This window comes from Bubalus bubalis, chromosome 7, assembly GCF_019923935.1.
Source record: "Bubalus bubalis isolate 160015118507 breed Murrah chromosome 7, NDDB_SH_1, whole genome shotgun sequence".
In the NCBI taxonomy this organism is placed as follows: domain Eukaryota; kingdom Metazoa; phylum Chordata; class Mammalia; order Artiodactyla; family Bovidae; genus Bubalus; species Bubalus bubalis.
The window spans coordinates 2,077,047-2,097,767 of NC_059163.1; the positions used below are offsets into that span (position 1 = coordinate 2,077,047).

The 20,721-nt window shown below is 52.1% G+C and overlaps 1 protein-coding gene across 21 annotated transcripts in view; it reads left to right on the forward strand.

Moving 5' to 3' along the window:
• The window catches only part of GRK4 (G protein-coupled receptor kinase 4), a 55,887-nt gene extending 37,103 nt beyond the window's left edge, over positions 1-18,784 (forward strand). For 14 of the 21 annotated variants that reach the window (XM_045166246.1, XM_045166244.1, XM_045166249.1 and 11 more), the window contains 9 exons: positions 1,479-1,619; positions 3,788-4,017; positions 6,670-6,707; positions 9,538-9,627; positions 10,615-10,823; positions 13,608-13,745; positions 16,731-16,868; positions 17,293-17,430; positions 17,532-17,771. In XM_045166246.1, coding sequence (XP_045022181.1) covers positions 1,479-1,619; positions 3,788-4,017; positions 6,670-6,707; positions 9,538-9,627; positions 10,615-10,823; positions 13,608-13,745; positions 16,731-16,868; positions 17,293-17,430; positions 17,532-17,588 — 1,179 coding nt within the window. In that variant the 3' untranslated portion in view covers positions 17,589-17,771. Of the gene's footprint in view, positions 1-1,478; positions 1,620-3,787; positions 4,018-6,669; positions 6,708-9,490; positions 9,628-10,614; positions 10,824-13,607; positions 13,746-16,730; positions 16,869-17,292; positions 17,431-17,531; positions 17,772-18,637 lie in introns of those variants that run through there. The other 7 variants (XM_045166242.1, XM_045166260.1, XM_025289616.3 and 4 more) reach the window with 6 other exon arrangements.
• The last annotated feature ends 1,937 nt before the right edge of the window (positions 18,785-20,721 follow it).

Genomic DNA, 20,721 nt, shown 5'->3' on the forward strand with positions numbered 1-20,721 from the left:
AGTGCATGATAAGAGATGTGCGAAGACTATGTGCCAAGACTTTGTGGTTGGAAAATGATGAACTGCATTTTGGAATAGTCACGTATTTGTAGAACGTTTAACGATGAGAAGATAGTCACACAGTAAGATGAAAAAAGGTTATAAAATATTATCTGTTCTGTAACATAAGCCCAATTTCCCCTAAAAGCCAGAGGTTGAGGGGGAGCAAGCTATATATCCTTGCATATATATGTACAAAGGGGGCACTTTGAAGCTTATACAGTACAGTATCAGTAATAGTTATCTTAGAATCTGGGTGTTTTATCATTGTCTTTATTAATGCTTTCAATATTTTCCACAATGAGGTTTATATTTTACCATCAAAATTAATCTGGTTGATGGATAAAATTGTATCATGTCTTATATTCACTTTTAAAGTAATCCTCTGGGGGACTTCCCTGGTGGTCCATGGCTAAGACTCCATGTTCCCAATGCAGTGGGCCCAGGTTCAATCCCTGGCCAGGGAACAAGATTTCACACGCCCCACCTCAAGATCCTGCATGATGCAACAAAGATCCCACATGCTGTAGCTAAGAGCTGGCAGAGCCAAATAAATAAATATTTAAAATTAATTTAATTAAAATTTTAAAAATAAAGTAATCCTCTATGCACGCGTGTGACGTGTGTGTGCGCAGGTGTGGGGTGTGGGGCAGGTGGCAGTCAGGAACCATGACAGCCTGCGTCGTTAGCCTGGAAGCTGGAAGGCTGGTTGCTGTTCAGTTGCTCAGTTGTGTCCGACTCTGCAACTGCATGGACTGTAGCCCGCCAGGCTCCTCTGTCCGTGGGATTTTCCAGGCAAGAATACTGGAGTGGGTTGCTACTTCCTCCTCCAGGGGATCTTCCTGACCCAGGGGTCGAATTCATGTCTCCTACAGCTCCTTCATTGGCAAGCAGATTCTTTACCACTGAGCCAGCAGGGAAGGCTGGAAGCTGGGAGCTTTATTGTACTGTTCTCTTCACTTACCTTTGTTTGGAAGTTTTCATAATGTGAAGTAACATACAAATATTACTTTAAGAACTAATTAAGTAAAATAAAGGTATGAAAGCCTATGGATTCTATGAAATACACGTATTCTTGAATTTTAAAAGTAATCAAGAATATTTACTGTCAGAAACTTTCGTTCTTGTACAGAAGGTAGAAAGACACGGGGAGACATATTTAAGTAGATGCAGCAGGATCTCACAGAGCAAGTTCCGCCGGCACTGTGGTCGGTTCATAAGCTCCCTTCTTCATCAAGGACCTGAGGGTCAGAGGGAAGTGCCCTCGGGGACCCAGCCACGGCTGTGACGGCCGTGGTCTTGGCCTCACAGAGTCCATGCTGCTCTTGACCAGAGGGAATTGTCATGGAGAACACTCTTTTCTCTTGGTAGCCTGAGAACTGCCAAGTGGATATGAACTGTTGTGCTGTTTTTTGTTTTTGTTTTTGTTTTTAAACTAGGTTTGTGCCTGTCAAGTGCGAGCTACAGGAAAAATGTACGCCTGTAAGAAGCTAGAGAAGAAAAGGATAAAGAGGAGGAAAGGGGAGGCCATGGCCCTGAACGAGAAGAGGATCCTAGAGAAAGTGCACAGTAGGTTTGTAGTAAGTATCTCCTCTGTCCTCCCGGGGACGGTGAGCTGGGCAAGTGGCGTTTGTCCAGTGCGCCTGCCGCTGGACACAAGCCTGCCCTAGCCAAGCGTGTGCAGAGTTCGCTGTCCTGCCGCTGAGGGGAGAGGTGCAGGAGCAGCCCTCCACTGCTCTGCCCAGCCCTCCCTGGACTCAAACAGGTGGTTTGTGATGAATCCGCCTGTGTCCCCACTGCCCAGTCTGGCGCTGACCCTCTGCCCTCTCTGGTGGCATCAGCGGCTGGGCTCACCCTGCAGTTGACCAAAGCCCCAGCTGGGTGAGAGGCTTGAAGCGCTTCTCTGCCCGGCCACTCACTTGGGCCTCGTCTATGTCCGCCTCCGCCCTCTTTCTGACGGCGCAGGTTCACGACTCGCCCTCAGCCAGCGAGCCGAGTTGTGTGAGGCCTGACTCCACCCTCACTGTGTGGGTCAGGGCTGAGCCCAGGGGTCCTGGGTCCAGGCTGTGCGTTAAGTAGCGGGTTTTCATCTCCACAGCTGCTTCCTCCATCTAATTACATGTTGAAGGAAGAGAGGGAAAGACAACTTATTAAAGGCTTCATGGTGTCATTTACTTCCCAGTTCTGAGGTCAGCGCTTCGTGCTGGGCACAAAGCTTCCAAGACAGACAGGCCTTCAGAGCCGTCACCTAGTTTAATAGCAAGGGTTTACTATGTGTGCGATGTGTCAGCCTTCTGTACGTGCTTTACAAGAAAACCTTTGATAAAATGGGCTCATCTTAGAGTCGCTTTAAGCATATTTGTGTAACTACCTCCAAACACCAAAATCTACAGTCTAGCGCTGCAAAAGGGACATGGACAATAGTTATGGTTTATTCTACTGAAATACAGTATTTTGGTTTCTGTACTCCTGGCCTCTCGCCAGGATCGTGGAAATACGTTCCTTTGCCCTTGATTCTGTTCTTTACTTCCTGCTTACGGCCGATCTCAGGGGGTCCTGACTGGTACTTCTGTGGAGTTCATCTCCTCCTCCCCACAGCCCCTCCCCACCCCCCGCCACAACACGGCTGTGTGTGAAGGCAGTCCAAGACTCTCTAGACAGCTGGTTGAGAATTTGGCCAAGTTACTAGATATGGCACCAACTAGATACGAAACAGTTTGAAAAACTTCGATTGAAACCGTTTACAATAGCATTAAGAAACATCAGAATCTAGACAAAAATCCGGTGAAATGTGCAAGACTCGTACACTGGAGACTGTAAAACACTGTTTACAAACAACTACAGATGCCCTGAACAAACGGTGGGGTGCCCTGCTCACGGGCGGGAGCCTCGGGGCTGTGGTGGCCGTAAGATGGGTGCAATGCAGCCCGGCCAGAATCCCGGAAGCGCGTGTATGTGTGTACTCACGGGTGTAAACTGACTTGCAGACCAGCAGGAAAGTGGGTGAAGAGCTTGAACAGGCACTTCACGGGAGAGGCTCACAAAACCAGTATTGGGCACGGCTGAGAGGTGTCCCCTGTGTGTGCAGAGGGGCGAGCGGCGAGACCACAGGAGAGCGCCGCAGCTTCAGGGCGTGGCTGGCGGCACAGGCCCTGGGAGAGCTGAGCAGCTCTGCACCCCTCTGCCCCACCGGAGGTGTCCCACTCCCATGCCGAGCGCAGACAGTCCGCAAGCGTGGGGTGCCGGTGCTCAACGGCTAGAATGTAGCTTTGAGGAGGGCCACCCCAAGTTCTTTGTGAAGGTTGACACCTACTCCTAGACGTGGCTCCCCCAGTGGCTGAGCAGCAAAGAGCCCACCAGCCGCGGCAGGAGACGTGGGAGACTGGAGTTTGATTCCCGGGTGGGGAAGATCCCCTGGAGAAGGAAATGGCAACCCACTCCAGTGTTCTTACCTGGGACATTCCATGGACAGAGGAGCCGGCCTGCAGTCCATGGGGTCACAAAGCGCTGGACGTGACTGAGCGCGCACGCACTTAGAGGCTCACTGGACGTGACTGAGCGCGCACGCACTTAGAGGCTCTCTGCCTTCAGCGCTGAGCAGCTGTTGCACTTCATCAGGTAAAGGTTTGTGATGGTGCTGGGGCACGTCTCCCCCACAGCACGCAGCGTTTTGGTGCTCTCGTTGTGAATGTACGCGGACTGTTTGACTGTTGCTCGCAAATAGAGTACATCGCCAATGAATGAGCAGGTTTTTGCATTTTCTTTCCTACAACGCTGCTGTCCTCAGGTTAGTTTATGTTACACATACCAAACCAAAAAGTCCCTGTGCTTGGTGCTAACCATTATGAACGGAGGGGACCTGAAGTTTCACATTCACAACCTGGGCGACCCCGGCTTCGAGGAGCAGAGAGCGATCTTCTACGCAGCCGAGCTGTGCTGTGGCTTGGAGGATCTGCAGCGGGAGCGCATTGTGTACAGGTAGGGGCGCAGGGCTCCTGGGGCCTCGAGGCCTGTCCGCCCTGAGCGGCTGTCATGGGCCACATGGGGGCTGGGGCGGGAGGGCTGGTGGGGAGCCCCGGCCCTGATCCCTGGGGGCCGCGCCCTCACCGTGCTGGAAGTATGGACAATCAGGGGCAGACCTCGGTTTTCTTTTTAGTTCTCTTCTATCTCCGGTAAGTACTTTTCATTTAAGTTGGTCATGCTGCTCACAAGCACAAGAGGAACCCGTTTCTAAGATCCTTAGATATTTTGACAGTTGTTCCGAGGATTGGGGACGATGTTCCAACAAAATAACAGATGTTCTGAAATAATCGTACTTATTTTAGTACTTTTTTCATCTTAGAATTCAGTAGAGAAAATTAATGCTGTGGATGGACTTAGTTCTGTGTGATGGATAAATCTGGGTTTTAGGGCAGCAGTCCCTCTGCCACCTTTAGAAGCTGGGGGTCCTGACGCTCACACTCTCCGGGGCCGCCCCAGGCCACTCCCTGCGCTCAGCCCAGTGCGTCCACCTGCGGGCCGTGTGCCCTCGTCCCCTAGTGGGTGCGTCTAGCTGGCCTTCTCAGTTCCCGAGGGCTCTGCCCACTCCTTCCCCTCTAGCCCACATCCTCCCTGAATCTGGTCCTCTGCTGTGGGAGTTCAGAGTCTTAGCCTCGGGACCACAGGCTCCTCCCTGGGGAGTGGTTTTTGAGGGAAGGCTCGAGAAAGGACAACACTTTGTAGCCTGAGCTGTGGCGTTCTGCCCTGGCAGATGCCCAGTGTGTGGTGTGGGGCAGGGTGTGAGCAGGCCGCTTTGGAATTGGTCTCAGCTTGTCGCCTGGCATCCAAGTGACCCAGTGACATGGCTGCACCCTAAGAGTGGCACCTACACCCCAAGAGTGTCTAAACGCCTCCCGAGGCGCTGTGATAGCCCCAGGGGACGTGTGTGAAACGCGTAAGCACAGGTCTTGGCATCCAGTGAGTACGCCAAAGCGGGTAGCTGATGTCATTACTGCTGTGCTAAGTCACTCAGTCGTGTCCAACTCTTCAAGACCCATGGACTGTAGCCCACCAGACTCCTCTGTCCATGGGATTGTCCTGGCAAGAATATTGGAGTGGGTTGCCGTGCTCTCCTCCAGGGGATCTTCCTGACGCAGGGACTGGACCCGCATCTCCTGCATTGGCAGGCAGGTTCTTTACCACTAGCGCCACTGGGAAGCCCATTGTTACTGCTACCGATTAGTATTGTGTGCAGTACATGCTGCGTGTCTCCCTTCGGAGCAGGTGACTGGTGCTTGATTGACAGCTGACTGCAGAGCCAGTGGGAGTGGTTTAGGGGAGCTTCCCACACCAGGCAAGGAGGCGGCGGGAGTCGGTGGGTCTCTGGCTGGGCCCTGGGTTGGCTGCCCTGGAGCGGTGCTGGCCTTGCGTGGAGCAGTGGGGCTTTAGGGCGCCTGGTGAGATGTTTGAGGTGAGGCAGGCGGGCGGCTGTCCTGTGCGTGTGGCCGTGCCTGTGAACGTCCCATGTCAAGGAGGGTCACCTTGTTGTCAGCAGCATTTACCAGGACTCTTTAAATGCAGATAAAAAACAAGACTTCTTGTGGCTGGCAGGGCAAGCAGAGGGCACCCATTCCCGCCCTCTGCTCCCCAGGGCCACCAGCGACAGTGTTGGGACGTCTTCCCAGGAAGGGTTTCCGCGCAGAGCCCCACGCCTACGTTCTCACTCTGCTCTCTTCTGGGCGTGCGGTTTCTACCCCAGGGTGTTTCAGTGTCTGCGGCCCCCCACCCCCTGAGCTGGCACTGGGTTCTGCGGGACTCTCCTGGGACCAGTGCCTCGGAACGGCTGCTCCGTTGTGCTGACCTCGGTCTCCTCTGCAGGTTCTTGGAGACATGGCTGCAGATGGCGCGGCCGTGCTGAGGGAGATGGGTCACTGTGACAGGACCACCCGTGAAGTCAGAGCTAAATAGAAATCCTCTGAAAACTAGGTTTTTTTCCTTGCCAAGGGAAAAAAACAAGTAGCTTGAGATATCACATTTAGATATTTTAGTCTTTGGTGACACACACGTATTTGAAGTTTGGCATTGCCCTGCGTAGCCGTGAACTGTGATAAACAGTTATTGCCACGGGTCACACGCTCTCCACAAGGCCTGGCCTCCCCGAATGCTGCCCAGCCTGGAAGCAGGTGCTGTGCGCGGGTCCTCCAGGTGAGGACGGCAGGCAGAGCCAGGATCTGACCCTGAGACGGAATTCCTCTCGGCCGGGGGATTTCCAGTCGTTGACATTTTTGACAGTCTATTAATGGTGAGAGAAATGGAGCTGAGTTCGTCCAGGACTAACTCCTCACCGCTGGGCTGCACGTTTCACGGCTGGATCGCCTCCTGCGAAGCCCGCGCCCCCACACAGAGCGGTGAGCTCTGCGCCCTCGCCGTGCGTGCCGTCTGTAGAGCCCCCCTGCCCCGGCTGCTCCTCGTGGCCACTGGAGGCTGTGGCAACATGCGGGCTCCCACAGACCCACAGACAGAGGTGCCGTTACCTGCCGGCCTTGCCGTTTCTCAGAGCGGGGAGGTGTCTGCGGGTCTTTCCGCTGGAACCGATCGAGCCCAGTGTCGCGCCCCAAATAACTGACTTTGTGTTGTTTCCTTGCCTTGCAGAGACTTAAAGCCCGAGAACATCCTCCTCGATGATCACGGTGAGCGAGCCTTTCCCACCAATTGTAGACTTTGTTCAGAGGGACTCAAGTCAGGGTGCCCTACCACTTAGTGAGGCCAGGGGATAGCAGCAGGAGACGCCCTCCTAGAAACAGAAAGGGGCTCTCACCGTCGTCCTCCTTCGTCTAGGCAGGGAGCAGAGGTGCTTCTGATTTTCAGTTCAACTCGCAGTAAGAGCGGCGTCTTCTCTCCTGTTTCTTTCTCTCCTGTTTCACCTTGCTTTATTCTCAGCGGCGTGAGTCCGTGCCCTCCTTGCTCGGTCGTTCTCACAGGTGCGGCATGGGCTCTTGTTCGATTTGCATTTCCCTGACGACACTTTTCATGGGCTTACTTGCCATCTGTTTATCTTGTTTGGTAATGTGTCTTTTCAAGTCTTCTGCCCATTTTTAATTGTTTTTTTTCCTTACTGTTGAGTTTTAAGAGTTCTTTGTATATTTCTTATGCCAGTCCTTTATAAAATATAAATGTTTTTAAGTTAGTGAAGTCATCTTCTAATTTTTTTCTCTCATGGTTTGTGCTTTCAGTTACAATTGCAATTGATTTTATGGCTGTGACCATGTTAAAGTCACTGAATTCTGGAAGGTTGTAGACTTGCTGGACTTTCTGCATATACCCGCATACCTTTGGCAGATGACCACTTTCTGTCTGCCTCTCCAGTTCCTGACCCTTTGGTTTCTGTTTGTTGCCTCGGGACACCAGGTGGGATGTTCAACCCAGTGTTTACTAGAAGTTGTAACAGCAGGAATTCTTTGCTAATTTCTGATCTCAGGGATAGTTTTTAGCATATCACCATGAAGTATGGAATCTGCTGTGGTACTTAAGTACTTGTTTGTATGTCTGTGCTGGGTCCTCATTGCAGCACACGGATCTTGTATTAATAGTTGCATCCCGTGGGGTCTTTGGTCACATCATGTGGGATCCACTTTCCCAAACCAGGGATGGAACCAATACAGGGGAGTGTGAAGTCTTAGCCACTGGACCACCAGGGAAGTCCATGCTGTAGTACGTTTATAGAAATTAAGATTTAAGAATTTTTTCTTTTTAAAAAATGGCACTAATGACTGTATGTTGTTTGTTTTTTAATATGGTTAATCCACCAGTTGGTTTTCCAGTGTTAAACGAATCTGTCATTCCTGAAATGAGTCCAGCTTGGGCAGATCATGCCGCCCTTGCCTGGGTGGCTGGTTCTGGCACCTGACAGTCGCAGGAGGAAGCGCACCTCCAGCACAGTCTCTCCATCGGGCTCTGCACAAGCGTCGGAACCTGCCCAGGTGTCCGTGTCCACACGGCAGCCACTAGGGGTCCAGACGTCTCCCCTCTTGGGTTCAGCTGCTCCCAGCTTTGGAAGGTGTCCTGGTGGGAGCGGCTGGGGAGCCTCGGTGCGTTCCCCACTCCCGGTCGGCAGAGTCTGGCTTGACCCGGCTTTGCCGGTGCTCCTGCTGCCGCAGCAGAGCGCCTCGGCGTGGGTCTCCCGCTCAGACGTTTTGTCCATCCTGGCGGGTCCTGTGGCTCCCAGCTGTGGCCAGGAGTGGTGCAGACGTGCCCCGTCCTGCCCACGTGCAGGCAGCCAGCATCGTTCCTGCGGCAGTCGCTGTGGTGCTTGTTCTTTATACGCCGGGGCCAGGTCCCGCTCCAGTTAAGAATAGAAGGAAGTGACAGGGCTTTGTTGTTCTTGTCTTGATTTCAGGAGACTTTAAATCTTTTCTTTGTGTTTTCCTATTCTTTTAATTTTTAACAATGTAATTCTACCTATACTTTAGTTTCTCAGACTTAAAAAATGCAATTGACTTTAGCATTTTTACTGTTATGGAATTAAACTTCTTAAGAACTAATTTTCCACCAGTGAGCCATAGACCATAAGAGTAATAGGATTGTCCTCAAGTACTTCTTCATTTCCGTTACAGTTTGTTAGGTTTTCTGTTTTCATGTGTCAAGTACAACTGGATATTTGTATTGAATTTAGGTTTTAAAAAAAAAGCTGTCGTCTATTCTTCTACATTTCAAGGTACATTTACCATTTGTCCATTCTGAATATGGAACAGTTTGTTTTGCAAACTTTAAGGGGGATTTGGTTTTATGAAATGAAGCTGGTGGTTGAGTTGACGAAGAAAACTGCATTATGTTTGCATCTTCTATAGTTGTCGTTGTTGAGTCCCTAAGTTATGTCCGACTCTTTGCAACCCCATGGACTGCAGCACACCAGGCTTCCCTGTCCTTCACCAACTCCTGGAGCTTGCTCAAACTCATGTCCATTGAGTCAGTGATGCCATCCAACCATCTCATCTCTGTCGTCCCCTTCTCCTGCCTTCAATCTTTCCCAGCAATCAGTCTTTTCCAATGAGTCAGCTCTTTGCATCAGGTGGCCAAAGTAGTGGAGCTTCAGCTTCAGCATTAGTTCTTCCAATGAATATTCAGGAATGATTTCCTTTGGGATGGACTGGTTGGATCTCCTTGCAGTCTAAGGGACTCTCAAGAGTCTTCTCCAACACCACAATTCAAAAGCATCGATTCTTCAACGCTTAGCCTTCTTTATGGTCCAGCTCTCACGTCCATACATGACTACTGGAAAAACCATAGCTTTAATTATCTGGACCTTTGTCAGCAGAGTGATGTCTCTGCTTTTTAATATGCTGTCTAGGTTTGTCGTAGCTTTTCTTCCAAGGAACAAGCGTCATGTAATTTTAGATGTAAATGTTTCCAAGTAGGAATTGCTGTAACTTCCATCCCTGTGTTTTAGATTTTTTTCCATTATTTATTGTCAAAGTGTCAGCCGGCTCCCGTGATTTGTGCCGTGTGTTTGGCCGCATGCAGGACACATCCGGATTTCAGATCTTGGTTTGGCCTTGGAGATCCCAGAAGGGGCGAAGATCAGTGGAAGAGTCGGAACGCTGGGCTACATGGGTATGTGACCGGCCTCCCAGTTCTCCCTGCACTCCCAGCCTCAGGACGCAGAGAGCTGACCATGTGGAGGGACCTGGGGTCCCGCTGTGGGGTAGCGCAGTGGTATCTGAGGTCTGTACCCGCCCCCACCTGCCCTTATTGCCCAGAGCAGAACCAGGACAGGACAGTGGCCTCCTCACTCCTCCTGGCTCCACACACCCCTCCTGAAGGTGACCAAGTCATTCTGAAGGTTTCGTGAACCGGAGGCCTGGCCTTGGGTCAGCTCTGAGCAGGGACCCCTGCCTGGCTCTGCCCGAGTAGGGGCCCCCTGATATGAGTGAGCCGGGAGCCTCTGCTGAGTCTTGCGCTGACCCCCACATCCACTGTGGCTGCTGGGGCCTGAGCCTGGGGGCCTGGCTCTGTCTGATGGAGAGGCAGGGGTCCTCCCACAGAGCACCGTTTCCCACAGTAGTTAACTCTGCCGTGATTCACTTCATACTCTGTGAACAGTGGGAACTGTTTCTAATAACAGCTTTGCTGAAATATAATTTACATACCATAAAATCCACGAATGTTCATTTTGGACATTCCACAGCAGCATGTGGGATCTTAGTTCTCAACCAGGAGTCAAGCCCGCGCTGCCTGCGGTGGGAGCACAGTCGTGTCCCCTGGACGCAGTCCACTGGCCTGGAGCGTGCCGTCCAGTGGCTCTCAGTGCGGCAGAGCAGCGCAGCCACCGCCCCTGGTTTCAGCGCCTTATCCCCGCAGAGAAGAAGCGCCTCACCTTCTCTGCCAGCCTTGCAGCCACTAGCGGGCTTTCTGTCTCCATGGCTTGTCTGTTCTGCCTCATCTAAGTGGGATCACACGCTGTCCGCCCTTTTGTGTCTGCCTCGTTAGCGTCGTGTTTCCTGAGTTCATCCGTATAGTAACAAGCATTAACTTTAAATTGTGTTGTTTGCCATTCAGCACAAGGAGATTTAACTTAAATTTCCTGTATTTGTTGTGCAGCTCCGGAGGTTATCAACTCTGAGAGCTATACATTCAGTCCTGATTGGTGGGGGCTCGGCTGTCTGATATACGAGATGATTGAGGGACATTCTCCGTTCAAAAAATACAAAGAGAAGGTTAAGCGTGAGGAGGTGGAGCGGAGAGTGAACAAAGAGACAGAGCAGTACTCCGAGAAGTTCTCCGAGGACGCCAGGTCCATCTGCAGCATGGTGGGTTGGCTTGGGCGGGGGTAGGGGGCAGGGAAACGCAGCCGACCGCCAGTGCGCTCGGGCTGAGCAGGGGCCTCCTCTCGGGGTCCCTGATCCCGCAGAGCAGAGCAGAGGCCATTGTTTGCTGTCCCCAAAGGTGCTGCTGAAGGGCAGGACAGTGCTGGGTCCTGGCCAACCTTGCAGGGCACTGACAGGCAACAGGCCCTTCTGGGCACTCCACAGCGCCTGACTCCGTGTCTGCCCCTGTCGCCTCAAGAACGTCCCGGCAGTAAGGGAGAGAGACGCTCTTCTTGTCACTTGCTTCTCTTAAGCCAACATGAAGGGTTTCCCGAGCGAACTTTAAACTTGGTTTGCATTCAGGAGGGTTTATTGAGAATCCCGCCCCGCCCCGGGCCCCTCCCCAGCAGTGAGCGAAATGGGCAGCACTCACCCCTTCCACGTGCCCGCCTGCCTGCCCGGTGCTCTCATCTGCTCAGGGCGGGTGACTGAGGCCTGGCTCTGCCTGGGGGAGCGGGAGGGGCTGGCTGTGGGCTGCGGGCAGGGGGCAGGGGGCGATGGGCGGGGACAAAGCGGGGGCCAGCCAGGGCTTTGCGGTGATTCGGTTGGGGGTCTGGGCCCTGGGTGCTGGCAGGGTGGGTGAGAAGCGGTCAGGCTGGGTGGCTGGGGAGGCATCGCCTGCAGGGTTTGGGAGCTGGGGAGAGGTGGGGGGGTGGTCCAGGCAGGGGGACGGGCTGGGACAAAGCCTTGGTGTTCCGAGGTGTGCAGGCCTGTGGCAGGCCCAGCTTCAAGTCTGCGGAAGGGAGTGGCGTGAGTTGCGGCTGAGAGCTGAGGCCGCGGGGCAGGCGGCCTCCCTGGGAGGCGCCAGATGCGGGTGTCTGTGGCGCTGTCCTGCGCTGCCAACACCCAGACGCCTGAGCTCACAGCCGGCGTTGCCCCACAGGACCCTGCTTACAGGGGCAGGTCCAGCCCTTGGCAGCACCTCCCAGCCCCTGGCCCCGGCCAGGTTTCCAAGGCCCACATCTTCGTCATGTACCTTTGAGCTGAGGCAGATCTTTTTGGTTGAAAACTGTGGAGGAAGGCCATTTGGTTTTTGCCAGTAATGGGCATGCCTCCTTTTTAGTGTGCTTCACAAATTGTGTGTGTGTGTGTTTTGGTTTTACAAGTTGAAGGTCTGTGACAACCCTGTGTTAAAGTCTGCATAGGCTTGTGTGTGTGCTCAGTCACGTCTGACTCTGCGACCCCACGGACTGCAGCCTGCCAGGCTCCTCCGTCCACGGGATTCTCCAGGCAAGAATACTGGAGTGGGCTGCCATGCCCTCCTCCAGGGGATCTTCCGACCCAGGGACTGAACTTGCGTCTCTTGCATCTCCTACGTTGGCAGGCGGATTCTTTACCACTGAGCCACCAGGGAAGCCCCTATTGCTGTTTCCCCAGCAGCATTATCTTTTAAATGTGTACTTTTTTTTAGATATCATGCTACTGCAAACTTAACAGACTATATCCGGTCCCATCACTTCATGGCAAATAGATGGGAAAAAATGGGGAAACAATGTCAGATTTCATTTTCTTGGGCTCCAAAATCAATGAGGATGGTGATTGCAGCCACGAAATTAAAAGACGCCTGCTCCTTGGAAGAAGAGCTTCGACCAACCTAGACGGCTTATTAAAAAGCAGACATCACTTTGCCAACAAAGCTCCATCTAGTCAAAGCTCTGGTTTTTCCGTTAGTCATGTATGGATGTGACAACTGGACCATAAAGGAGGCTGAGCACTGAAGAATTCATGCTTCTGAACGGTGGTGCTGGAGAAGACTCTGGAGACTCCCTTGGACAGCAAGGAGATCCAACCAGTCAATCCTAAAGGAAATCAATCCTGAATATTTATTGGAGGGACTGATGCTCAAGCTGAAACTCCAGTACTTTGGCCTCCTGATGGGAAGAGCCAACTCACTAGAAATGACCCTGATGCTGGGAAGGATTGAGGGCAGGAGGAGAAGGGGACCACAGAGGATGAGAGGGTTGGATGGCATCACTGCCTCGATGGACGTGAGTTTGAGCAAGCTCCTGGAGATAGTGAAGGACAGGGAAGCCTGGTGTGCTGCCTGCAGTCCATGGGGTCGCAAAGAGCTGGACACGACTGAGCGACTGAACAACAATAATGTAAACAGAACTTTTATAAGCACGGGGAAACTAGGAAGCCGGTGTGACCTGCTTTACTGCGGCACTCACTTTAGTTGCTGTTGCCTGGATCCGACCCTGCCGTCGTCAGAGGTCTGCCTGCGTAAATGTATAAGTAAGGAATACTTTTGAAGGAAACACTATTAGTTTTAAGAATATACAATTTTTAGAACTAGGTTTGCTAAATTTTTGCCTCATCTGAGGTCCTTAGTGATCTGTTCAATGAATAAATCAAAATGGTTTCTAATTATCCATGTCACTTGGCATGGAAGTGGTGTCTTTGAAGTTCCCAGACAGCTTCTATTTCTTAAGAAAACATCCCCTAATTTTTACAGGGTTAAACTTTTCTTAAGGATTTATTTAGTCAACTTTTAGTTTTTTTGATAGCTCAGAGGCAGAACTTTAGCTTGAACTCCTTTTGGAAGCATTATGTATTTGAAATCGGTAAAATCTGCAGCGATCAGGTTTGGCTGATTCTTTGAAATCTGAGTGACTGTTCCATTGGAGGTGCTCTTTGCCTCCGTAATTCTTTGGCCATGATTGTGGAGATTCAGGGGTTTTCTTTTATCCTTGGAGCTTTGGCTGACTCATCTATGCTCCTCCACAGTTACTCACCAAGGATCCTAAGCAGCGCCTGGGCTGCAGGGGCGAAGGGGCGGCTGAAGTCAAGGGACACCCTGTGTTCAGGGACATCAACTTCAGGCGGCTGGAGGCCCACATGTTAGACCCGCCTTTCCACCCTGATGTAAGTGTGTTGTCAAGGGCAACGGGGTGGCCTCCTCCCCGGCCCTCCTGGCCCCTCTGCCGCCTGAGCTGCAGCCACCCCCCGGGTCACTGCCCTGCCAGGAAGCTCGGCAGCCCTGACCCTGCCCAGCGACCCTGCAAGGGCCCTTCCCTTGTCACAGCTGGCACCCTTGCTTCTTTAGTCCTGAATGTGCCTTCCCACGCTGGGTCTCACCGGGTCCCGGCTCGGCGCTGCGGGCCATGGAGCAGCCCTGGTGAGTGTGCTGTGGAGCCATGGAGGGTTACATCCCCAGAGCGTGGCGGGGCCCTCAAGCTCGGAGCTGGGAGGAGCGTCCCCATGGTGGCCTTGGGCTACCGAAGGCGGAGTAGGAAGCGTGGAGATGCGCTCATTCTGTGGGATATGATGAACCTGTTGTTGTTCAGGCGCTCAGTTGTGTCCGACTCTTTGTGACCCCAAAAACTGCAGCATGCCAGGCTTCCCTGTCTATCACCAACTCTTGGAGTTTACCCAAACTCATGTCCATTGAGTCGGTGATGCCATCCAAACATCTCATCCTATGTCGTCCCCTTCTCCTCCTACCTTCAATCTTTCCCAGCATCAGGGTCTTTTCCAGTGAGTCAGCTCTTTGCATCAGGTAACCAAAGTATTGGCGCTTCAGCTTCAGCATCAGTCCTTCCAGTGAATATCTTTAGGACTGACTGGTTTGATCTCCTTGCTGTGCAAGGGACTCTCAAGAGTCTTCTCTAGCACCATAGTTCAAAAGCATCAATTCTTTGGCACTCAGCCTTCTTTATGGTCCAACTCTTATATCCATGTATGACTAGTAGAAAAACCATAGCTTTGACTGTCCAGACCTTTGTCAGCAAAGTGATGTCTCTCCTTTTTAACATGCTGTCTAGGTTTGTCATAGTTTTTCTTCCACGGAGAAAACGTCTTTTAATTTCATGGCTGCAGTCACTGTCCGCAGTGATTTTGGAGCCTAAGAAAATAAAATCTCTCACTGTTTCCATTGTTTCCTCAGCTATTTGCCATGACGTGATGGAACCAGATGCCATGACCTTAGGTTTTTGAATGTTGAGTTTTAGGCCAGCTTTTTCACTCTCCTCTTTCACCTTCATCCAGAGGCTCTTTAGTTCCTCTTCGCTTTCTGCCTTAAGGGTGGTGTCATTTGCATATCTGAGGTTATTGATATTTCTCCCGGTAATCTTGATTCCAGCTTGTGATTCTTCCAGCCCAGCGTTTCTCATGATGTACCTTGCATATAAGTTAAATAAGCCGGGTGACAAGATACAGTCTTGATGCTCTACTTTCCCTATTTGGAACCAGTCTGTTGTTCCATGTCCAGTTCTAACTGTTGCTTCTTGACCTGCATACAGGTTTCTCAGGAAGCAGGTCAGGTGGTCTGGTATTCCCATCTCTTGAAGAATTTTCTGCAGTTGGTTGTGATCTACAACAAATGAAGTCAATAAAGCAGAAGCAGGTGTTTCTCTGGAACTCTCTTGCTTTTTCTATGACCCAACAGATGTTGGCAATTTGATCTCTGGTTCTTCTGCCTTTTCTAAATGTAGCCTGTACAACTGGAAGTTCTCTGTTAACACACTGTTGAAGACTGACTTGAAGGATTTTGAGCATTACCTTGCTAGCATGTGAAATGAGTGCAGTTGTGGCGGGGGGGGTGGGGGCGGGTGTTGAGCATTCTTTGGCATTGCCCTTCTTTGGGATTGGAATGAAAAACTGACAGTGGTCCTGTGACCACTGCTGAGTTTTCCAAATTTGCTGGCATATTGAGTGCAGCACTTTTACAGCATCATCTTTTAGGCTTTAAAATAGCTCAGCTGGAATTCCATTATCTCCACTAGTTTTGTTCATAGTGATGCTTCCTAAGGCTTGACTTCATGCTCCAGGATGTCTGACTCTAGGTGAGTGATCACACCATCATGGTTATCTGGGTCATTAAAACCTTTTTTGTACAGTTTTGTGTATTGTTGCCACCTCTTCTTAATCTCTTCTGCTTCTGTTAGTACATACAGTTTGTTTCCTTTATTGTGCTCATCTTTGCATGAAATGTTCTGTTATGAACCTGAGACGTGCCATTAAAATCGTTCTGGCTCTGCAAGTCAGGACTCAGTGTTTATATGGAATGTGCTGTGGCCACAGCTTGGTCCTCTGAGTGAGTATTTGCAAAATGTGGTTCCTGAGCCTCGGTTCCAGGCCCCAGAGTCTCGGGAGAACTTGCTTGGAGTCGCTGAGCCAGGCAGCCAGACGGGCTGCAGGATGAGGAGAGTGGCGGGGCCTCTCGGAGCCTTTCCCACCAGGCACTGGGTACTGCCAGCTGCGGGCCGTGGAGGCCGGGAAGGCGGCTATCCCGAGGCGGAGGGAGGGCACGCCGGGTGGTGCGTGGAGCAAGGGGCAGAGGTGCCGGGCTTGTCCTGGGGCGGCTCCTGCATGTAACCAGGGGCCGGGGCTGTGAACAGTGGCGTCTGAGACAAGTGTCGGGCAGTTTGGTGTGGGGCCAGGACAGGGTTCTGACCTACGACCTCAGTGCTCCCCTTGGTCCCCTCTACAGGCCCCTGAGGGCCACCCTGCCTAGGACTCCCAGTTCCTTGCCTGGTGGGATGGCCAAGTCCTAACCAGGGGTCCTGCCCTCGATTCCTACTCCAGAGGCGGGGCCTGGCTCCCAGGCGCCCCCAGCTATGAGTGCGGGCGGGGCTGTGGGCCTGGCTCCTGTCCCAGCTCAGGGCTGGTGCTCCAGCCAGAGCACCCTGTCCGCCCTCCTCCATCCCCGGCCTCTGCTGTGACCCAGCTTCCATGCAGGAAAGAGAGGGGGGCCATCCGGGGCCTCGTGGCCCGGCGTGGTGGGTGAGCAGGGGCCTGTGGCTCTGAGAGTTATGAGAGTGTGGAGCGGAGGCACGCAGCTGTGTGAGCCTCGGGCGTCATGAGCGTGATGGGGGAAGCTCTCAGCCACGCCTCTGTTCCTGCTGACAGCCGCAGGCGGTTTACTGCAAGGACATCTTGGACATCGAGCAGTTCTCCACGGTGCGGGGCATCCAACTGGACAGCACCGACAGCTGCTTCTACAGCGAGTTCGTCACAGGCTGTGTCTCCATCCCCTGGCAGAACGAGGTACTGTTCCCGCGGTGCAGACCGCAGCTACTTACTGCCCCCGAGAAGTGAACAGCTTCTGCTTTGAAATAGCTCTTTAGCTGCTCTGCGCACACATCCATTTATGTGTGTGTGTGTGCGCATGTGCGCATATTTGGAGGTAAAATTACTTGAGGAGCTGCCCCTGGCTCCTCGGGAAGGGGACAGAGGTGGCTCTGGGGTCCGCTGGGTACCTGCCAACCTGAGTCCTGCTCCCTGAGTTCCCACGGGTCATGCTTTGGGGGGGGTCACACTGGCATCCACGTGACCTACCCCAGGAGGAGGTCAGGAAGAAGGGGTAGTGGGAACCGGGGACGGGAGCAGAGTGGCTGCTAAACGCTGGGCTGGGGGCCGGGGGGGACGCGGACCTCTGTCACTTCTCTGTCCCGCTCTTCTGTGGGTGCAGATGATCGAGTCTGAATGTTTCAAGGACATCAACGAAAGTGAAAACGAGCCAGTTGTGGTTTTAGAGCCAAATGAGAAGACGGATCAGCAAGTTCCCAGGCAGAAGAGAGGCTTCTTCTACAGACTCTTCTCCAGAGGGGTAAGGGTGGCGGTCGCTGTGTTGTTTTTACTTTAATGTGACCTGTTACAAGGTGTCTTTCACCATGGCAGAGCTTTCTTTGTTCGGCGCTCTTTCTGCAGTGCCTGTTGTGTGAGGGGCTATATACAGCGTGCAAGCTACCCATGCGGTGTGTTTGAGCCCGGCGAGAAGAGTCCTTCCAGGGGTGTTTGCTGTTGGTATGAACTCTGTCCTGATCGCAAAAGAAGAAATGGCTCCAGCACTTGAAAAGAGACCCCGCTGTCCATGAGAACGCGTTTCACACTAGGCTCATGAAGCATTGTGAAGAACCAATGTAAAAGAATGAAAGTCCTTTCAGTTTCTGCCTGGTGTTGTTCTGCTTCTCAGAGCTGTTGCGTCATTCACCCGCGATCACAGGGAAAGCTGATTCTCCTTTGAATGTGGAAGAGTGTTTGGAGAGGCTTTCTGTGGTAGCATTAAACTCAGGAATGGTTTCAGGTCTCCTTGGACCAGTGGATCATCCTGCCATATACCCTGTCCGCTCCAGAGGGATTTTGCCTCGGTCATCCACTAAACATCTCATCCACCGTGTCTCAGTATAAACCCAGAGAATGTGGCCAGGTCTCCTCTCAGAACACGGGGCTGGGCAGCAGTTAACCCGAGCTCCTCTGCGTGTCTCGCGTCGCTCAGTGGGAGTCGTTGCTGAGTCCGTGCTGTGGGGGCCTCACATACCGTGATGGGGACCCTCCACACAGTCGTACAGGAAGAAGCCGTCCACCCTGCCTGCTCAGAGGCGCTCAGTGGGCGGTAGGCGCAGGGTGGGCCGAGCTGTGTGGGTGGGGGTGTGGGACACACCCGCGCCCATCTCTGCTGAATCGAGCGTCCTGCACCACACGAAGCACGTGGGAGGGGCCGGTTAAGGGTTTTGCTTGCCTGGAAGTCAGCACTTCCTCCCCACAGTTTTCTGTGCACTTAAGTCTTCCCTGGTGGCTCAGTGGTGAAGACTCTCCTGTAGTGCAGGAGACCCGGGTTCCATCCCTGGGTCAGCAAGATCCCCGGAGAAGGAAATGGCAACCCACTCTAGTATTTTTGCCTTGAGAATCCCATGGACAGAGGGGCCTGGTGGGCTACAGCCCATGGGTCACAGAGTCGGACATGCTTGCACACACGAGGCAAGCGAGCCCCTCGCATGGGAAGGGGCCTGACGGGCCTTCTGCCTGTGTTGCAGGGCTGCCTCAACGCCGGCTCCAGCAAGAAGAAGCTTGTGTCCTCCAGACGGTGAGCACGCGCTGCGCGGCCAGACCACACGGGAGCATGCGCCGGGGCCCCATCCCGCCTGCGACCTGCAATAAACGTGTGGGACTCACCTCACGACGGCTCAGCAGCCTGTCCCGCTTTCTACGTTCATGCCTGAACTGGTGTTTCTCTAAAGGTGGATTGAACAAAAGGCCACCTGAGGCCTTGGGACACCCGGAAGGCCCCGGGTGTGGACGCCATGTGGTGTGTCCCCACAGAGAGGGGAGGGGAGGCCTGGAAGGGGCCCTGCTGATGCTCACCCACCCGAGGCACCCCCCGAGCTCCTCTGGGTGTGGGTGGGTGGGCGTCAGCGTGGGTTAGCAGGTCTTGGCTGTTTGCATTCGTGTTCCTAGCTCCCGTGCCTCCTGCTGAGATTCTGCCGCCCACCGTATGTGGGGCATCTCAGGGTGCTCCTGTCCGCCCTTGGAAAGAGGGTGTTTTCAGGACTCTGAGGCCGGGGTGTGGCTGTCAGGCTGGAAGCACGTCTGTGCGTCTCCAGGGCTGGGTCCCCAGAGCCACTGGCGCTGGAGCTGGGCGGGGGTGGCCTGCTATGTGCCACCCTGGCAGGGCCTCCCGGGGCCAGAGCGCCAGGTGACGGGGAAAGCTGGTTGGGGGAGGAGGTGGGAGCCTCCTGGGTCCGGTGACCCTGCCGGTGGCCCTGGGTTCATGGTCAGTCACCCTCACTGTTCTCTGGCTCTCTGGGAAGCTCTTGCTACCTGCTGTGTGGGATCCAAGGTCCAGACCTCGGAGAGTTGAACCAAATAGCAGGGACTTAGTCTGGAAAATCCTCATTAAAAAAAGGGGGAAAGGAAATCCTAACAAAAAATTTGAAAAGATTTAAGTATAGTAGAGTATGTGATCACAAATGCAATAAACCTACAAATTAATAACAAAATCAGAAAACAAAAAGGCCCTGGCTAATAACCTCTACGGAAGTCCTCTGGGCTAAGGAGGTGATGTAACGCGGAGCTGCAGAGCCTCGAGAAATGAGAACAAGACTCACGTGCCTGATGTATGGGATAAACCTAAAGTGCGGTGCTCCAGGAGAAGATGCACAGCTTTTAATATCAGTGAAACTAAGTGCCCAAAATAGATGGATTTGGCCTCTAACTCAAAAGGATTGAAAAATACATTCAGGAAAAGCAGAAAAAAGGAAAGAAGTAGCTATAAAAGAGAAAAACTACAGCTTAAATGATAAAACATTTGTTCTCAAAAATCAATAAAATAAATAAATCGATATCTAACCTAATCAAGAAAATAAAAGGGGAAAATACAAATACACAAAGTTACAAGAGGAGTAAATCAGAGGTAATAAAAGATACAGAACACTATGTACAATTGTATGAAAATAAACATAAAACCTGGATGAAATGCATTTCTAGGAAAACATAATTTACCAAAATTAACCATAAGTAGAATAGAAAATCTAGACAGACTAATTTCAGGATAAGAAATGAAGTTGCCAAAGTGCTACCCTTCAGAAAATCACCAGATTCAGATGATCTGACAGGGAATGTTAGCAAACCTTTGAGGAGCAGATAAATGTCAATGGCATTTAAATGTTCCAGAGAATATATAGAAGAAGAAGAAAACTTCCCACTCCTTTTTTATAAAGCAAGTATAAATCGACACCCAAATCTTACCAAAGACCTTATATAAAAAGTCTATACCACTGTCTTTTATTAATACAAAGTCATTAAAATATTACCAGAATCTTATCCTTAAAGGGCTTCCCTGGTGGCTCAGATGGTAAAGAATCCGCCTGAAGTGTGGGAGACCTTAGTTTGATCCTTGGGTTGGGAAGATCCCCTGGAGGAGGGCATGGCAACCCATTCCAGTATTCTTGTCTGGAGAATCCCCATGGACAGAGGAGCCTGGCAGGCTGCATACAGTCCATGGCGTCACAAAGAGTTGGACACGACTGAGCAACTAAGCACATTGTCCTTAAAATATTATGGAACAGAATATTTATTAGCCTTAAAATATTATCAAACAGAATCTGGCAGCACATTATAA